A 17,148-nucleotide genomic window follows, 5' to 3' on the forward strand; every position below is an offset into this window, starting at 1 on the left:
ACACTGCATAGTGTGTGTGTGTGTGTGTGTGTGTTTAAACAATCTACTAGCAGAATAGCACAAATCAATGCCTTTTTACAGTCATTTACAAGGTGTTTCCGGGTTAAATAGCCTGTAACCATAACAACTGTGTGACACAAACTCAGTGCTTTAGTAATTAAATAATGTCGGGCTCAGTTCGGTTTCGGACATAATAAAACAGAATGATTGTCGGGTTTGGACAGGTTTGGGTACTTTTCTCTCTCTGAACTTTGGAAGACCTGGTGGTGGTGGTTAAAAATTACCAGTCAATTGAAATGAATGGCTGAGACTGCAGTTAGAGTCTAAAATTGAGTTTAGGTACATGCCCATTCAACAGATGGACACACTTCCTTTACCAGAGACATCACCCATTGGTTTGTGGACTCCCATTTTGATGCCTCTAGTTCTGCATTTCGTCCATCGCCAACTTAGTTCTTTGGAGCAAGAAGTGACCATATTTGGACAAGAGGTTGGAGCTGTGGAGGAGCGAAAGGTTGATCTGGCTCCTAAAACGTAGCAATGCCTCGCACACACACACCCTTATATAATATGTGCAACTTAAGCTTTAATAAAATTCAAACGTGAGTCAGATAAAGGGTAATGCCTGACGAGGTGTCCATTATCACTTTATAAAGGCCAACATGGAGGCATGAACTGTCCAATCTGCAGCGAAGGCTGTAGCAATGCAACCACAAGAAACTGATTTGAGAGCGAAGCAGTCAGGAGGGTCTACAGTATGTGCTTGAAGGATATTTCCAGGATGTGAAACTCACTCAGCAGCAAAAACAGATTAAAACGATTACAGGCTAAATCCTAACTGTAGGCCACAGATGAAAAAGTGTGAACCACCACATCACTGGCGATAAAGACAGAAGACACTTAACATAAAGGGAAACTTTGCTGATATTCAACTTCCACCATATATGTAGCTGCAGGGAAAGTAGAAAAAAAGAAGTAACATAAGGTGCTGAGTTGAAGACCTTCAGGGGAGGGAAGGTCCAGTTTATCTATAAAACCAGTTCTCTATTGTATCCAGATTGTCTCCCCACCCAGTAGTTATATCGTAACTATGGGAACTATCCCCATCGGGGGTGGTCGACGTGGAAAATAAATAATCTTTAAGACACACCACTTTACGTGGCCGGCATGTGCCACGCTATAAAAGCCTCACCTTGCACATGCACCCACTGATTCTTTGATTTCAACCAGTTGGATTCGAGTTGAGAGCAGGAAGAAAAGAGAGAGGAGTTTAGCGTTTTGTCCACTTACCTTCATTTAGGTTGGAGAGCTGGCCTTTGCAGGTCAGTCTTGAGGATAGCTAAATGCTGTTTCTTCTTTTGACAGTAAGGAGTGAAACAGTAGGCAGGGGTGCCATATCTGTGTATTGCAGCTGTCTGTTTTACGCACGGTTGAGGCATGGCAGCTTTAGCCTGTCAATCTTAGTCAGGGGGCAGCATGCTGGTGTAGTAGGGATCTGATAGCTGAACTACAACATGTCTCCTCACTTCTTCCAAAGCACATGAGAGCGCAGGGTGAAGTGGCTGGCTGTGCTATGGAAAGTTTTTGGGCGGCCAGGCGCCATCTCTGGCTGTCACAGTCCATGCTGCAGTCAGAAGATAGGGCGAGTCTGCTCAAACTGCCTGTTGAGCCTTGTTTGGGCCTGATGCATCCATGATGATTCAGCAGGGCCAGGAAGCCTGTCGCTGTGCTAAGGAGGTGTCAGGCACCTTGCTGAAACCAGCCAGCTGTAACTGAATTTCAGGAATAGCTAAGGCCTGTGCTGTTATAGTGCATGGGCTAGTTGAAAAGTGTCAAAATGACTGCTGAATTGCATACTAAAATACTTTGGTAACACAGTTAACATTATAAGGAGATGATTAAATGCCCAATGAGGTGTCCATTATCAGGTTTTAATGACCAACGTGGAGGCGTGAACCATCTGATGTGTAGCAAAGGATTATAAAAAAGGCTATAGGCTAAATCTTAACTGTAGGCCACAGATGAAAACGTGTAAAAGTGAACCACCACATCACTGGCAATAATGACAGAAGAAAACTGACATAAATGAAACTTTGCCGATATTCAGCTGCCTCCATATTTGTAGCTGCGGGGAGTGTAGGGGAAAAAAAGGAGTTACATAAGGTGCTGAGTTGAAGACCTTCAGGGGAGGGAAGGTCCAGTTTATCTATAAAACCAGTTTTCCCACTTTCTGGTATCACTGATAACAAGCAGCCGACATGCAACAGGACTGCCGACTCTCCAACCTTCAATCAAACTTTAAACCAGTCTCCACCTTTCCTACTTTAAGTCTATGGTTCAGCTTTTTCAGACCTTCCAAAGGTTTTCAACATATTCTCACTCCCAACTCGTCACATTGCTGCTTGTTCAGTGGACTTTTGAAGTCTACATACTGGGCTACCCTGTTGTTGATGCTCCAGGACACCATGTCAGTTTATGCCTGGTGCACACATTGTGTCTTTTCAAAACACACCTCCAGTATCACAGGCAATGTGCCGTTTCTGCTCTTCAGATGTATACAGTCTTTTTCAGGATAAACCTACAACGTCGGTAAACACCTCATATTTACGGTTATTTCCTCGTGCAACAAACACACGTGGTTAGGTTTAGGAATCAAAGAGGGAATGGAGGATGGCGTGACTGCACACCACTGCTCCAGACCAACAACAGCAGGCCATAATTTGGTTTACTGTACCACTGTGCTGTATCAAGGATGACTATACTAGTCACTAAACAGTTAAACCTATATGCTGTCTCCTGTCTGTGTGTTCTGACTGACACCCCAGGGCGAGTGCAACCTAAACATTCCTCAACCAGTTCCACCTATGGAGTGAAAGCACTCCACTATAACAGAGACATGAAGTGACTGAAACCCCTGGAGTCGTCCTTGAAGTGGCCTCTTCTGTGACATGGAGCCCCTTCAGCCAGCCAATCAGGACTGACTAGCTCACCTCTGGTCCACATATATCTCCGATCATCGTCACTGCTCTCTCTCTCTCACATCTGCTTCTCTACCTGAAACCATTCACACAGGTGAGTACAAACTGTTTTCATACTTCATCACAGTCAGGCTGTTTTAGAGCTGCAACTTTTGTGTCAGCATTATATTGTTGGTTTATATCTTCTTCTTCTTTTTTTTATTAGATTAACAGTCAAAACTCAAAAAGATTCAGTTTACTTATTTTGATGAATGAATCATTCATCAACATTATTGCCAATTAATTTAATGTGAAATTATTCACCAGCTGATTAGTCTGAGTGGGCGGAAGTTCGCTGCATAGATCAGCCTCTCATTGGGCGGAACGAGCCACCCGCTGAAGTCCCGCCCTACCACCTCCGGTTGCAGTTTTCAACACGTCCTTTACTAACTTTTGCGGTGTTTGATCTTGCGGGGATGTAGCCATTTTTCTGCCATGGTTCGCATCCTGTAGGCGATATTTTTGTGGCCGTGTTACACCAAAACCTGTTTCCCCCCGGCAATATTTTTGCAAGCACACCATTGCTGTGGCACCGCCCAGAACGATTGTGATTGGTTGAAAGAAATAAAAAAAAGCCAGGGCGTTTTTTTCTCCAATCTTAAAGTGAGAGTCGGCGCAGCCAGACCTTTCTTTTCTTGAGTAAGGTCTGGTGAGCGAGACTACCAGCTGATGGTATCAACTCTAACATTTACAGTTATTATTAATAGTATTTTAAATATTTGTTCAAATGATTATTCTCAAATTTGGTTTCCAGATGCAGATTCTGATGGTTATTATTGAAATCACGTTTTTTTTCTAAGAGTTATGATTCATCTTTGAAAAATGATGAAATATAAAAAGTAAAGAAAGGTCAAATGGTCCAAATCATTGAAATGTGTTGGTGAAGTCACAGTTTGTGTCTCTCTTGTATTAACATCACATTTGCTACATGTTACTGTTCAGGGAGAGACGACCACGCCCACTCAGAGACCAGAAAAGTAAACCATTTTCTATCACTGACACAGCTTGTAGTGGGTTATGTAAGGGATAATGAATAGTGAGCCGGTGACAGTTGAAAAATAACTCCCTTCAGGGGAAGTTATTTTTCAACTGTCACCGGCTCACTATACATTATCCGTTACTTATAGAGTATCTCTGTGGGATCGAGTTCCCGCTCATGCACTCCTATGACCAATCACGAGCAGTGCAATTTATCCCGACCACACTGATTGACACACACAGCTGTAAATCTTGATATCAACATCAACCTCCGTTTTTATAGCAAAGAATAACTAATTAAGACCAAACTTATCAGAAAAACAAACACTTGAACAAACATCAGTGTGATAAGAGCTAATTAAAATGACAACAAACATCTTTTGAAAAAATTTATTTCATGTGTACTTTGATTTTTTATTCAGCCCATGTCGCACCTGTTAACATGGAGGGGGCGGGGTTTATGGCCTAGACCGCACATAGCCACTAGGGGGCGATTGGGGTGTTTTGCATTCACTTTTGGGGAGCTGTCATGCTGTCTATCTTAACCATGCAGTCTATGTTCGAAACTGATAAGCTGAGCTGTGTGAGTGTTTGTGTTTCATAACTAGTAACATAATAGCGTGCACTGCGTCCTGGTGTAATTGCCTTGCACCACTGGTTATCATCTGTTTCTTCTGCAAAATATAAACCTGGAGACAATGAATCACTAACATGTATAGATACTTAACACATTAAAGCAGGAATGTGTAGGTATTTAAAGGTGGTGTGCTGCTTTGTTAGCTGTCAGAAGAAGGCTGGAAAGAGCTGTGGTTCCAGCTGCAGTCCTTGCTGTGTCCTTATTCCAAAGGTTCTGATCCGAGGAAGCCAGTCGCTCGGGTGCCTTGCAGAATTAGATGCTGAGTGCTAACTCACTAAGTTCCTTGTTGCTGGAAAGCTAGTTGTAAACCTTGTGCTTGCACCTCTAACTTTCTGGTTCAGGTTAGAGAGTCTGTGTTCAATTGCCCCACCTTTGATGGTTCAGGGCAAGGAGCAAGGGTCTGAGCATCTGGGCTGGTCCAGGCCCGGCCGGAAAGAGGTGTGGGCTTCTCTGCAGTTCCCAAGTAAGAGAGCGGACTGTTTGAAAGGAGCAGAACTTAGCTTAGAGTTTGTTGACATCACAGAGGGGCATGTCACTGTAACAGTACTGTCAAGTGTGACGACTGGTGTCTCACTGAGGTGTGAGATGACCTCCTGTGGAGATGAGTGTCAAATAGCTGTCTTTGTTTGGAGAACAACGAGCATGCAGAGAAGGAAGCCTTTAAATGTCCAGTTCAGATTTTACCAAATGGCAAATAATCTGTGGTCCTGTGAATCCCAACAACTGTTATGGAACTCAAAACATTAACTGTACTGGTGTTAGTCTATGCACATCAGATTATTAGTAAGATTACCTGTAAAATAAGAAACCAAAGAATATCAGTATGTGATTCCTTCACTCTCATACTCACACAGTTTTCAACTAGCGCATATACTACAACAGTGTAACAGAATTCCTCAAATTCATTTACAACCTTTGGTTTTGGTGTGCCAGCACAAGATTTTCAGTGACCCCATCTGACCAACACTCAGAAACATTTCTGTGGACACCACTGCCCTGAAGCCTGAACTCAGAAAACATAGCTGATTTCAGAGAACAGGTTAGATTGCAGGGAGAAGCTGTATTGTCGACTCTACATGTCAACATCTGTCACGTTAAGAACATGTGTCTCCTCTCTGGCAGGTTTGAAGTCATAACCTCATCATGTCAGACTGCAGCAGAACTGTGGAGGATGTGAGGACTCTCCTTCAGTCCAGAAAAGGCTTGAATCCACAGCAGATGGCGAAGTTCTTTGACAACTGGGCAGAGACGTACGACCAGGTAGTTCCTTTCTATGCAACCATTTGGCGTATCTCATTCAGGGCGCCTTATTTAAACTGCTCTGGCCTGCCTACTGTTGCTGCTTCCTCTGCAAGCTGCTTTGCAACCTGCCTCCACCCCAGCTCCTCCTTTTCATGCTGTGTCTGACTTATCAGTGTCATTTCTGTTTGTTATTGGAGCTGCACTGTTCTGTTCCTGGGGATCTTTGCTGCTGCTTTCCCTGCCTTAGACCTTCCATGTAGGCGCATGGAAGGGCAGAGAGGTGTGTTCTCCCTGCCTTAGGCATTCAACATAGGTACATGGGAGAGGCTTTCTGCTTAGGCCCAAGGAAAAGCAGAGAGTCCCAGAACAGAGCCATACCGCCAAAAATAATACTGAATGTACTGAGATGAATATTGTGTGAACATAATCAATGTATTATAACCTGACTGTATCACTAGAAAATTAAATCAGAATTTCATTTACCGGTGACACGCTGATAATTCTTTTTTATTTTTTATCCTGAGTAAAAGCTATAAATCTTTAATATTATTTTTTGACATGTCTAAATAAAATAACATCTCATGTTTAGTTTAACAACAGTTTCAACATAAATTATGTGCTGTACATGTAATTAGTTACATTTGTCACTCTATAAAATGTTTAAACCCATTACATCAACAGGATGTGAAGACGCTTAACTACAGAGAGCCAAATCTGGCGGTAGATTTCCTGAACGCCAACTTCCCTGGGAGTCGTGAGGAGGCTCAGGTTCTGGACATCGCCTGTGGGTCTGGACTGGTCGCTAAACTGGTGAGCCAAAAACTTTTCACATCAACGGAAAATCAATTAACACAATACATCTCCTCTACCACCCAATTCATAACGCCACACAGCCACAGGCAGACGAGAACCGAGAAACGCATAGGCAAAACTCGAAGCCAGGGACAGAACGCTGTTGCGTTTAACAGGGCAGAGATGATTAGAGGTGGTCAGAATCAAGCCGAGCCAAAAACCAGAAAGTCGATGAGTACTGGAGAGTCAGCCATAACACGAAGACAATTTGGCATAGGTGAGGGAGCCAGGGCTGCTTATATACTGGCTTGGTGATGAGAACGAGCAACAGTTGTGAATGATACTGCTGATGAGAAGGTGTGTCGAGGTGGTGAGAGAGACGAAGACAGGGTGAGTGGAAACTCCCACAGCAACAGGAGAGCAGCAGAGCAGACTATGACAGGTAAGAATGATATGGGCTTCAAAATCTGGGATGATTAAGGCCTTGGTAAAATAGCAGATTTATTTGACAATGGCACTCTCCTGTCCTTTGAAGATTTGAAACAGAAGTTTGACATCGAGCAAAAACATTTTTTGAAATATCTGCAGATTAGCAGCTACATATCTAAGATGCAGAAAACCTTATCCTCACCCACTCTCTCTTTTGTGGAAGAAATAGCTGTAAAACACAACTCAAAGAGGGGCCTGATTTCAGGATTCTACAAAACAATCATGGACGGCTCCCAGATCTCCTCAGAAATGAAGAGACTTGCATGGTATGAGGACTTAAATAGCAAAATCTCACATTCCATAAACACCCATTTTAAACTACTCCAATATAAGTGGATAATGTGAATATATGTAACTCCAATAATGTTAAATAAATGTAATCCCAATACCCCTGATATACAGTACAGGCCAAAAGTTTGGACACACCTTCTCATTCAATGCGTTTTCTTTATTTTCATGACTATTTACATTTTAGATTCTCACTGAAGGCATCAAAACTATGAATGAACACATGTGGAGTTATGTACTTAACAAAAAAAGGTGAAATAACTGAAAACATGTTTTATATTCTAGTTTCTTCAAAATAGCCACCCTTTGCTCTGATTACTGCTTTGCACACTCTTGGCATTCTCTCAATGAGCTTCAAGAGGTAGTCACCTGAAATGGTTTCCACTTCACAGGTGTGCCTTATCAGGGTTAATTAGTGGAATTTCTTGCTTTATCAATGGGGTTGGGACCATCAGTTGTGTTGTGCAGAAGTCAGGTTAATACACAGCCGACAGCCCTATTGGACAACTGTTAAAATTCATATTATGGCAAGAACCAATCAGCTAACTAAAGAAAAACGAGTGGCCATCATTACTTTAAGAAATTAAGGTCAGTCAGTCCGGAAAATTGCAAAAAATTTAAATGTGTCCCCAAGTGGAGTGGCAAAAACCATCAAGCGCTATAACGAAACTGGCACACATGAGGACCGACCCAGGAAAGGAAGACCAAGAGTCACCTCTGCTTCTGAGGATAAGTTCATCCGAGTCACCAGCCTCAGAAATGGCAAGTTAACAGCAGCTCAGATCAGAGACCAGATGAATGCCACACAGAGTTCTAGCAGCAGACCCATCTCTAGAACAACTGTTAAGAGGAGACTGCGCCAATCAGGCCTTCATGGTCAAATAGCTGCTAGGAAACCACTGCTAAGGAGAGGCAACAAGCAGAAGAGATTTGTTTGGGCCAAGAAACACAAGGAATGGACATCAGACCAGTGGAAATCTGTGCTTTGGTCTGATGAGTCCAAATTTGAGATCTTTGGTTCCAACCGCCGTGTCTTTGTGAGACGCAGAAAAGGTGAACGGATGGATTCCACATGCCTGGTTCCCACTGTGAAGCATGGAGGAGGAGGTGTGATGGTGTGGGGGTGTTTTGCTGGTGACACTGTTGGGGATTTATTCAAAATTGAAGGCACACTGAACCAGCATGGCTACCACAGCATCCTGCAGCGACATGCCATCCCATCCGGTTTGCGTTTAGTTGGACGATCATTTATTTTTCAACAGGACAATGACCCCAAACACACCTCCAGGCTGTGTAAGGGCTATTTGACCAAGAAGGAGAGTGATGGAGTGCTGCGGCAGATGACCTGGCCTCCACAGTCACCGGACCTGAACCCAATCGAGATGGTTTGGGGTGAGCTGGACCGCAGAGTGAAGGCAAAGGGGCCAACAAGTGCTAAACACCTCTGGGAACTCCTTCAAGACTGTTGGAAAACCATTTCAGGTGACTACCTCTTGAAGCTCATGGAGAGAATGCCAAGAGTGTGCAAAGCAGTAATCAGAGCAAAGGGTGGCTATTTTGAAGAAACTAGAATATAAAACATGTTTTCAGTTATTTCACCTTTTTTTGTTAAGTACATAACTCCACATGTGTTCATTCATAGTTTTGATGCCTTCAGTGAGAATCTACAATGTAAATAGTCATGAAAATAAAGAAAACGCATTGAATGAGAAGGTGTGTCCAAACTTTTGGCCTGTACTGTATGTAATACATGTGGAATACAGGGCACGCTATTTCCTTGCTTATGGGACTGCCCAAACATCCAGGTATTCTGGATAGAGGTTTTGGATATCCTTCACATGTCGTAGGTGTCAGGTTACTACAAGCAAGCACTACAGCCAGATTCTGGAAATCCATTATGAGACCAAGTTTACAAACCTACCTTACTGGACTGTCACACTCTGTTGCCCTAGAAAAACTTACCTTTACAATTAAGGGTAAATATTCTACTTTTGGTAAGTATGGGATCGTTTAATGACATTTCTAGAGGGGGAGAAGGCTACAGACGTCTACTTGTCTTTATCTCTTGAATGCAAAATTGTCATGTGCTTTTTTTCTTTTCCCTTTCCCTTCCTTTAATTTTTCATTATTTGTACAGTTAGCATTTCTGATTATTTATTTTGAACCTTGGAAAAATACTCACTGTATTACCCGGTCGTAGCAGGTGTTAATAAGATGTTGCCTTACTGTTAATGTTTTATTTCATACCTTACTTGTTTTTAGTTGTTGCTCCATCATCGTCACCAACGTTACGTTTGATTCGGTCTTTATTGTGCGCTGCACATAACTTCAACACATCTCCTGACTTTTTCACAACAACCCTTCATACAGCAGACTGTCATAAAACTGCTAGCCATCTTCTTCTTGTGTTTATAGATGGCTGAACTGGGCTTCAAGCATTTTGTTGGAGTGGACTGCAGTAATAGCATGCTGGAACTAGCTGCAAAGACTGGCCTCTATCAGGACCTCAAACTGGCCATACTGGGACCAGAACCACTGCCTACACAGACTGGTACACTACACTCACACTGCATACACTCTGATTACTCATATCAACACTGAATACAGTTGAAACTTTAGACAGGATGAACATCACAGGGGGGGGGGGGGATGACTCTGCACTGAGCTCCTCTTTAATTTAACTCATCAGTTAGGACATTGTAACCATGGTGACATGATCAGATATTATGGTCTGTAATAGATATGGCCTTTCAGCAGGACAAATACAAAAAAAAAGGACCAAAGTCTCCACAGGGAGGGGTCAGAGAGTTGAAGAAGAGTCAAAGAGACTGCAAGAGGTGAATTAGAGCCAAAATTTATGAGAATATCATTATCTCTGATGTCCATCCAGAATAAACGTCTTTAAATCTACTTTGATATCACAGAAAAGAGAAGCTGCAGAACTTTCTTAAAAATCATAAAGATAAGAGATAATCCACAATGAGCCTTGCAGACGACGAAAGTGTCATGTGACTGACTTATGGACAGCATGAAGCAGAGAGTTTGGCTCTGTGAAATGTACAGGCCTATAAGATGGCAGATTAATCAAATGCTTAGATTCAGTAGTCGAATATTCAGGGTCAGCCTTAATCAAATCTAAAAGAGATAATCATTTGTTGTCTTTTTTTCCTGCAGTAGCTGAGATCTACCTTTTCACAAATAAAATAAGCTAACACCTCCTCTCTTTGGTTTCAGGTGCTTTTGATGTTGTTATCATCGCCGGCGCTTTACGTGATGGTTCTGTGCCAGTCAGCGTTATCAGGGAGCTGTGGCAAGCCGCCAAACCAGGTAACCAACCAGGGCTCAAAATACTTTTTTTCTGGTTTAAGCTATTTTTCCTTCTTTATCAACATTTCTGCCACAGCCTTGGCCAAATCCAACCAAAACTACGGTGATGTACACTGAAAGTACTTCAAATAATTTAATGGTCCTGGGAAAATTTAGAGCAGCTTTGATTTTTAAACATCATATTAGGTGTTGGTGTTTTCTTTTCTTTCCTTCTTTTCTTTTCTTCTTTTTAATATTAATACTAATGAATTAATTAGTTAATATTACTGACTTAAATATTGACCTCTAAACTTCAGTTATGACTGTTGTTACTGATAACAACAGCTTTCAATGCTGTTTGTGAATATGAATGAAACTAAATGTGACACTCGAAGTTATTGGGGATAAGAAATCATCAGCTAACCGTCCTCCTGCTGCCAACTTTAGGTGAAACTGATACGAAGACGCCGCTGGGTCCAGAGTGAATGTCTGTCAAATATCCAACTTTGAACTAACTTACATGATGCTGTTGTTGTGCTGTGGGGAACTGCCCATTGGTTCGACAGCCCATTGGTTCGACATCCCATTGTTCCGACCATATTAAACTCGTTCTGAATTGTTCTGAAGTCCATTCCGAAATCATCATGATGCCCTGTGGTTAAGGTCTGGTTAGGTTTAGGCACAACAACCACTTGGTTAGGGTCAGGAAAAGATCATGGTGTGGGTTAAAATGAAAAAGAAAGTGACAAACAAAAAGCCGTGAGCCTGCTCCGCCTCAAGCCGGTCATGGCGCACCATATGCCCGCCGCGAGCCGTTCAGCACCACGGACAGTCGGACTAATAGGATGTCGAACCAATGGGCTGTCGAACCAATGACATGGACCCGTGCTGTGCTGCTCTGTCTCATCTGTCTGTACGCTGTCAATGTCCACTTTTCACTCTGTGATGTTATCTGATAAATGTGTTTTTCAAATGGACATGCTGCGTGCATGACTATGGCATGAGAAAGCATGTGTCAACTGTATGAGTTTTATGGTCAATGTATGACTTGGATATATATATACAGATATATCAAGTTACGTGCACCAGTGCATGTAGAGCTGAGGATTACATGCACAGCTCAAATTTTACATGCACTACTCTGCATATGCATGTGATATTTTGAACTCTGCCAGCACTGGTCATGTGTTACCGAGGTAGCATAAACTGAAATGGACACTGATTATTGTAGTTTATGGTATAAAAGTGTCTGTTTGGGAAAGAGGAAGCACAAAGTGTTATTATATGCAGATGATTTAGTATTTTTATTAAGGTTACCAGTGATTTACGACTTGCCGCTGTCTCCAGAGCTTGCTCAGTTTTAATTCTGCTTGATCTGAGTTCAGCATTTCATACGCTAGACCACAGCATCCTTATAAACCACCTTGAAAACTATGTTGGGATTAAGAACAGTGCTCTTGCCTTGTTTCGCTCCATATTCTCTGAAAGAATATTAATACAAATAATTAAAAATCATGAAAATGTTCTTCATCCCCAGCCCCCTTCTCTTGTGGTGTTCCTCAGGGATCAGTTATGGGTCCTCTTCTGTTTTGTGCTTCATCTTTTTCAGATAATCTGTCAGTATAATATTAATTTCCACAGTTATGCAGATGACACGCAAATTTATGTTCCGCTGACTGGTTGTGACCCTGACAGTTTCTCTCATGTTATGGCTTGTCTCTCAAATATTAAGTGCCAGATGTCACAACACCTCCATCCAGCTTAATGAGTCCAAATCTGAAGTCTTTTTTTTTTAACCCCCCCCCAGACCTGACTTCTGACTTAAAAAAACCTGTCCTCTAATGTAAGGCCGTCTGCCTGAAATTTGGGTGTCATCTCTGTCACTGTGCGCTGTGCCAACATACAAACAACCAAGGTCGTGCAATCATGCTTTCTTCAAATTAGAAACATTGCAAAAGTAAAATATTTTTCATCTCAAGTGGACCTTGAAAAAGTCATCCAAGTTTTCATCTCATGACATCTGGATTACTGTAATTCCCTGTATTCAGGGCTCATCCGAAAGGACATTTCCCCTCTCTCCAGCTCATCCAAAACTCAGCTGCAAGACTTTTAACTAATTCCATGTCACAAGACCATTTAAGGCCCACCCTTGCAATGCTACACTAGCTACCTTTTAACTATAGAATTGATTTTAAATGGTTGCTAATGACTTTTAAAGCTCTACCTGGCCTTGCTCCTACGTGCATTATAGCCCTATGAGCCTAGCCACTGCTTGCGCTCCTCCGGCAGGGCCCTCCTAACTGTCCCCACAGCCAGTTTCATTATAAAAAGAATCCAGTCATTTTCCGTCAGAGCCTCCCAGCTGTGTAACTCCCTATCTGAGGAACTTTGGTTTGTGAAGTCAGTGTCGTTGTTTAAAACATATTTTCACAGGAAGGCTTTTTACAATAAATCTGGTGTTTGTCTAGTTTCTACCCCTTATTTATCGGTTTTATTATTTATTTATTTATTTTTATTACACAATGTGTTTTATCTGATCTCAGCCTACATTCAATGTTTTTATGTATATTATTGCTGTTATTATCTTGATACTGTTTTATCTGTCCCATGTTATGAAAAGTTAAAATAAATAAAGTTTATTATTATATATTACATATATGTTGGCAACCCTCAAGATTCAGTCTCAAACATCATGTTTGTACTGACGTCTTGGCGAAAAATGACAGTAACAACAGTGACATTGGCATTTACCTGTGTATTAATAGTTGTTTTTCTTCTCTGCCGGATTTTTCTGTATTTGTTATTATTGATTTTTGTCTATAAATGAAATGACCCCTTGGAGACATTCAAGCTTTACTACTCTCCTCTCTCTATTCTACTCTACTGTAACCTCTAAGGATCTTAAAGGAGGAGACGCTATGAGAGGATAATGAAACATATTCTTCTCTACTTCTGTAATGACAATTAATCTGATAATGAATTTTTCTGCAGGAGGTTACATTTGCATGTCGAGAGTGGATACAGCGTCAGAGTCAGACAAAAGCTACAAGGTGTCTGTGGAGAAAGAGCTGCAGCTGATGGAGGAGGAGGGACTGTGGACTCCAGTGGACACCAAAGAGATGGAAAAATACTTCATAGACCCTTTTAATAACTATGAAAAAGAGCAGGATGCCCATTACCTTAGTGGTACCATGTACCTGTACAGGAAGTCACTTAATTAGTCACTCTACACCTGTATACATTTCTTCACGGTCTGGTCTGTATATTCAACATAATGTCACTAAGTACGCAAAAGTTTATGAGGACATTTTGATCCTTGTCAGTGCTATTAAGCCCCAAACTATGATTGGACAGTTTTTCATTGATACATGGCTTTGCCTGGGTCCAGACCTGGAAAGTTCAGTCACAATGATAAACATTCAGTCATTAAATACAAAAGGCTAAATAATTATCATTTAATGTATGTTTTTCATGCAATCATGACAATAAATGTATACATTTAAAGAAAAACCCACAGTGTGTATTGTAATTCACTTTAATTCTGTGTTTGACCTGTTTTCATTTTACCATCCTGTTGAGTTCTAGTCGAATTTCCAAAAAGGAAAGATGAGGGAAGCCACAGTGAAGCAACGAACACATTCTTTAAAGCCTCTGGAAACCCAAATCCACAATAGCCTTCTAACTATGTAATTTAGAGTCTTATGTACATAATATTAAACATGTAAAAACAATTAGAAATCAGTTTCCATCCAAATTCGAAATATCTGTCTTTTAAGTTTTTGTACATTCTTGAAATTGGGTTTGATTTGGCCGTGGTTATCTCTAAGATTTATTACGCAATAAATTCCAAACCAATATAAATCATCCGTCAGTTGTCTCATCCCGCCCCCAGTGGCAGCGCAACAAAACCTTTCTGCTCCAGCTAAATCTGCCTCTTTGAGTCTGAGCCAACAAACAGCTTTCTAGTCTGATGTTTAGAAAATACAGATCGTAAACTGGCTGAACCACTCGGCTGCGACCCAGCGGAGGTTCTGCCTCCGGCGGGCTCCCAGCAGCACTCACATCAGGTTGACCGGCTCCAGAGCCTTTGCAGCTCGTGGAGCTGCAGGAAGAGGCGGCTTGTGAGCGGCCGGGCTTGCCCCCCGGGCCCGGTGCCGGTGTTGGCTCGCGGGGAGGGGACGTAATGTGCACTCTTCCTCATCCCTAACCCCAACCCCAAGCAGTTAGCTTTGCTACGCATAAACATATCCCCAATCGCGGAGGTGATGCTGGGGGAAACAACACAATTTTAGCCGGAGGGGAACATTATTCGAGGCGGGCAAATACTTCTACACAACGCCAGAGAGACGGCCGGCCGGCACCAGTCTCTGTGTAAAGTGTGTGTAAAGTGTGTGTAAAGTAAAGACATATTTAATCTATTAAGACTGGAGGCTATTATCAGAAAAACGGAGCAGATTTATGTTTTCAATGAAAACGTATCTCAATGAAGAAAGGCAAAGCGCTAGCCTCCCGTTGTCATTCATCTCCGCTAACATTGCATGTAAAAGTTGTGCTAACTATTGTATGAAGTAACATTAATATGAATCACAAAACATTTTGAAACTTACCATTCAGTGACAACCTGAAAGGAATCATTTTCAGCTGGCAGGGCTTCTGCTTCGTCCTCTGAATCATCAGAGGGCTCAAACATGTACAGCTGGATTAAATTTGAGGCAGCCATTGCTGAGCCATGGAGATGTCAATCAAAACGAGGGAGTTGTCAATCAGAGCGTTATCTGCCACGCCCACTCTGTCCTGGCAAGTGGTCTAAACAGCAAAATGAGCTGTTTTTAAACCAGGTTTTCTAATAGTTATTAATGGTTATTTTCACTCAGACTTTTGTGGATGATTAATGAGACACTCAACTTTGATATAATATATGCATTTTTACTATTTCAAGCTGTGTTTCCAAAGGCTTTAATGGCTCAAATCTGCAGCAAACAGCGTTAGGCAGGCCAAAAAACACATACAGGCTTAAACATGCAGTCCACTCTGCCACTCTGCGACACGTTTCAAGTTAGCCTGAAGAAGAGTTTTCTAAATTTTAAAGCTGGATCTAAATATCAAATGTTAAATCTAAATGTTAAATCTAAATGTGCTTGGTGAAAGTTCTTTTCACGCTGATGTATGTTCAAGTTTTCTCCGATTAGTTTGGTTTTAATTCTTTATTTGATGTTATAAACACAGTCGGACCACCTGGGCTTTTATTTTGGTACTTCCAGTGGCTGGCAGTGTGCATTTGCATATTAGCTAAATATTTAGTTTCAACAAGCACATTTAGATTTTAACATTTAGATTTAGATTCAACATTTAGATTTAGATTCAACATTTGCATTCAACATTAACATTTAGATTTAGATTTAACATTTAGATTTAGATTCAACATTCAGGTTTAACATTTAATATTTAGATTTAACTGTGACATTATATTTAACATATTTCAAATATTACTGTAAATGTGGTAAAAAACTTTGACTTTAAGAAATTCACACCACTTTCTGAAACGTTGTTTGAAGCTAAATGTGGCAAAATGTTGCTGTTAATTTCAGTGTGAGCCACTTCACAAACGGCACCCCATATCACCTGGGCTTCCCTCCACACTCACACACCTTTTCCCAGTTACCTCATCACCCTGGTCAGTGTATAAACCTGCCATTGTCACCAGCTAGTTGTGCTTTCTTTGTGTTTTGGGGTTTTCCTGCTGATTTTTCCTGCCTGCCTGGTTGTCATCTCATCTGCCTGAATGCCTGTTTTTTACAGTATTTCTTCTGAATCAGCCAGCCTATGAGTCTGCATTTGGGTCCTACCTGCCTTTGCTGCTTCACCCAGCTGTAACATTTCTGGAGAAACATTCAAAGAGGATCAACATCATAGGATTCACATTATTTGGGGATGTATACAGCACATTTGGAATATGTGTCTCAACTGGGGTTTTTACTACTGTTTGTGACACACAGCCTTATTATGGTCAGCTCTGTACGTTGTCATGGATACATCATACAAACCAACAGTCCAGCTCTCATGGGAAAATGTTCATCATGAGAGAGATCCCAAATTAGCCTATTACAATTTTATGAATGTGTTTGGTAGTTTATTCAACCAATGATAAATGCTGACTCCAATCAGCTTCAGGTGTCAAAAAGTCTTCTTTGAAAAAATAAGTTACACAAAAAGTATATTTAAAATCCAACTCCCCTGAATAATATAAAACTTTTTTTAAAAAAATGTGTGCATTCATGTAAATCTGAGATGCAAAAGATTCAAATCAAACCACTTCACTTCACTTCAAACCCTCCACAACTACAACTAACTACAAGTCCCATAATGCAATGCAGAGCAGAGCAGAACAGGCTGCTCACC

General features: G+C 41.4%; 2 protein-coding genes across 3 annotated transcripts in view; one reads left to right on the forward strand and one right to left on the reverse strand.

Moving 5' to 3' along the window:
• The window catches only part of LOC117265350 (methyltransferase-like protein 27), a 31,012-nt gene extending 29,581 nt beyond the window's left edge, over positions 1 to 1,431 (reverse strand). Inside the window, exon 1 of one of the 2 annotated variants that reach the window (XM_078171356.1) lies at positions 1,291 to 1,431. The gene's annotated coding sequence lies outside the window, so the exon portion shown is untranslated. The remainder of the gene's footprint in view (positions 1 to 1,290) is intronic. The other variant, XM_033639794.2, reaches the window with a different exon arrangement.
• Positions 1,432 to 2,945: 1,514 nt separating this feature from the next.
• Positions 2,946 to 14,259, forward strand: LOC117265464 (methyltransferase-like protein 27). The gene is made up of 6 exons (XM_033639963.2): positions 2,946 to 3,072; positions 5,755 to 5,892; positions 6,556 to 6,684; positions 9,859 to 9,994; positions 10,678 to 10,770; positions 13,741 to 14,259. The coding sequence occupies exons 2-6, from the start codon at positions 5,776 to 5,778 to the stop codon at positions 13,968 to 13,970; spliced, it is 705 nt and encodes a 234-aa protein (XP_033495854.2). The 5' UTR covers positions 2,946 to 3,072; positions 5,755 to 5,775; the 3' UTR covers positions 13,971 to 14,259.
• The last annotated feature ends 2,889 nt before the right edge of the window (positions 14,260 to 17,148 follow it).

Source organism: Epinephelus lanceolatus, chromosome 10 (assembly GCF_041903045.1).
Source record: "Epinephelus lanceolatus isolate andai-2023 chromosome 10, ASM4190304v1, whole genome shotgun sequence".
Taxonomy (NCBI): Eukaryota; Metazoa; Chordata; class Actinopteri; order Perciformes; family Serranidae; genus Epinephelus; species Epinephelus lanceolatus.

What these genes read in the sequence shown, in the direction of transcription:
- LOC117265464 (XM_033639963.2), top strand. Translation starts at nt 5,776, where the DNA reads ATGTCAGACTGCAGCAGAACTGTGGAGGATGTGAGGACTCTCCTTCAG. An exon ending in GGGCAGAGACGTACGACCAG is followed by an intron (nt 5,893 to 6,555) that starts GTAGTTCCTTTC and finishes TTACATCAACAG; the next exon opens with GATGTGAAGACGCTTAACTA. An exon ending in GTGGCAAGCCGCCAAACCAG is followed by an intron (nt 10,771 to 13,740) that starts GTAACCAACCAG and finishes ATTTTTCTGCAG; the next exon opens with GAGGTTACATTTGCATGTCG.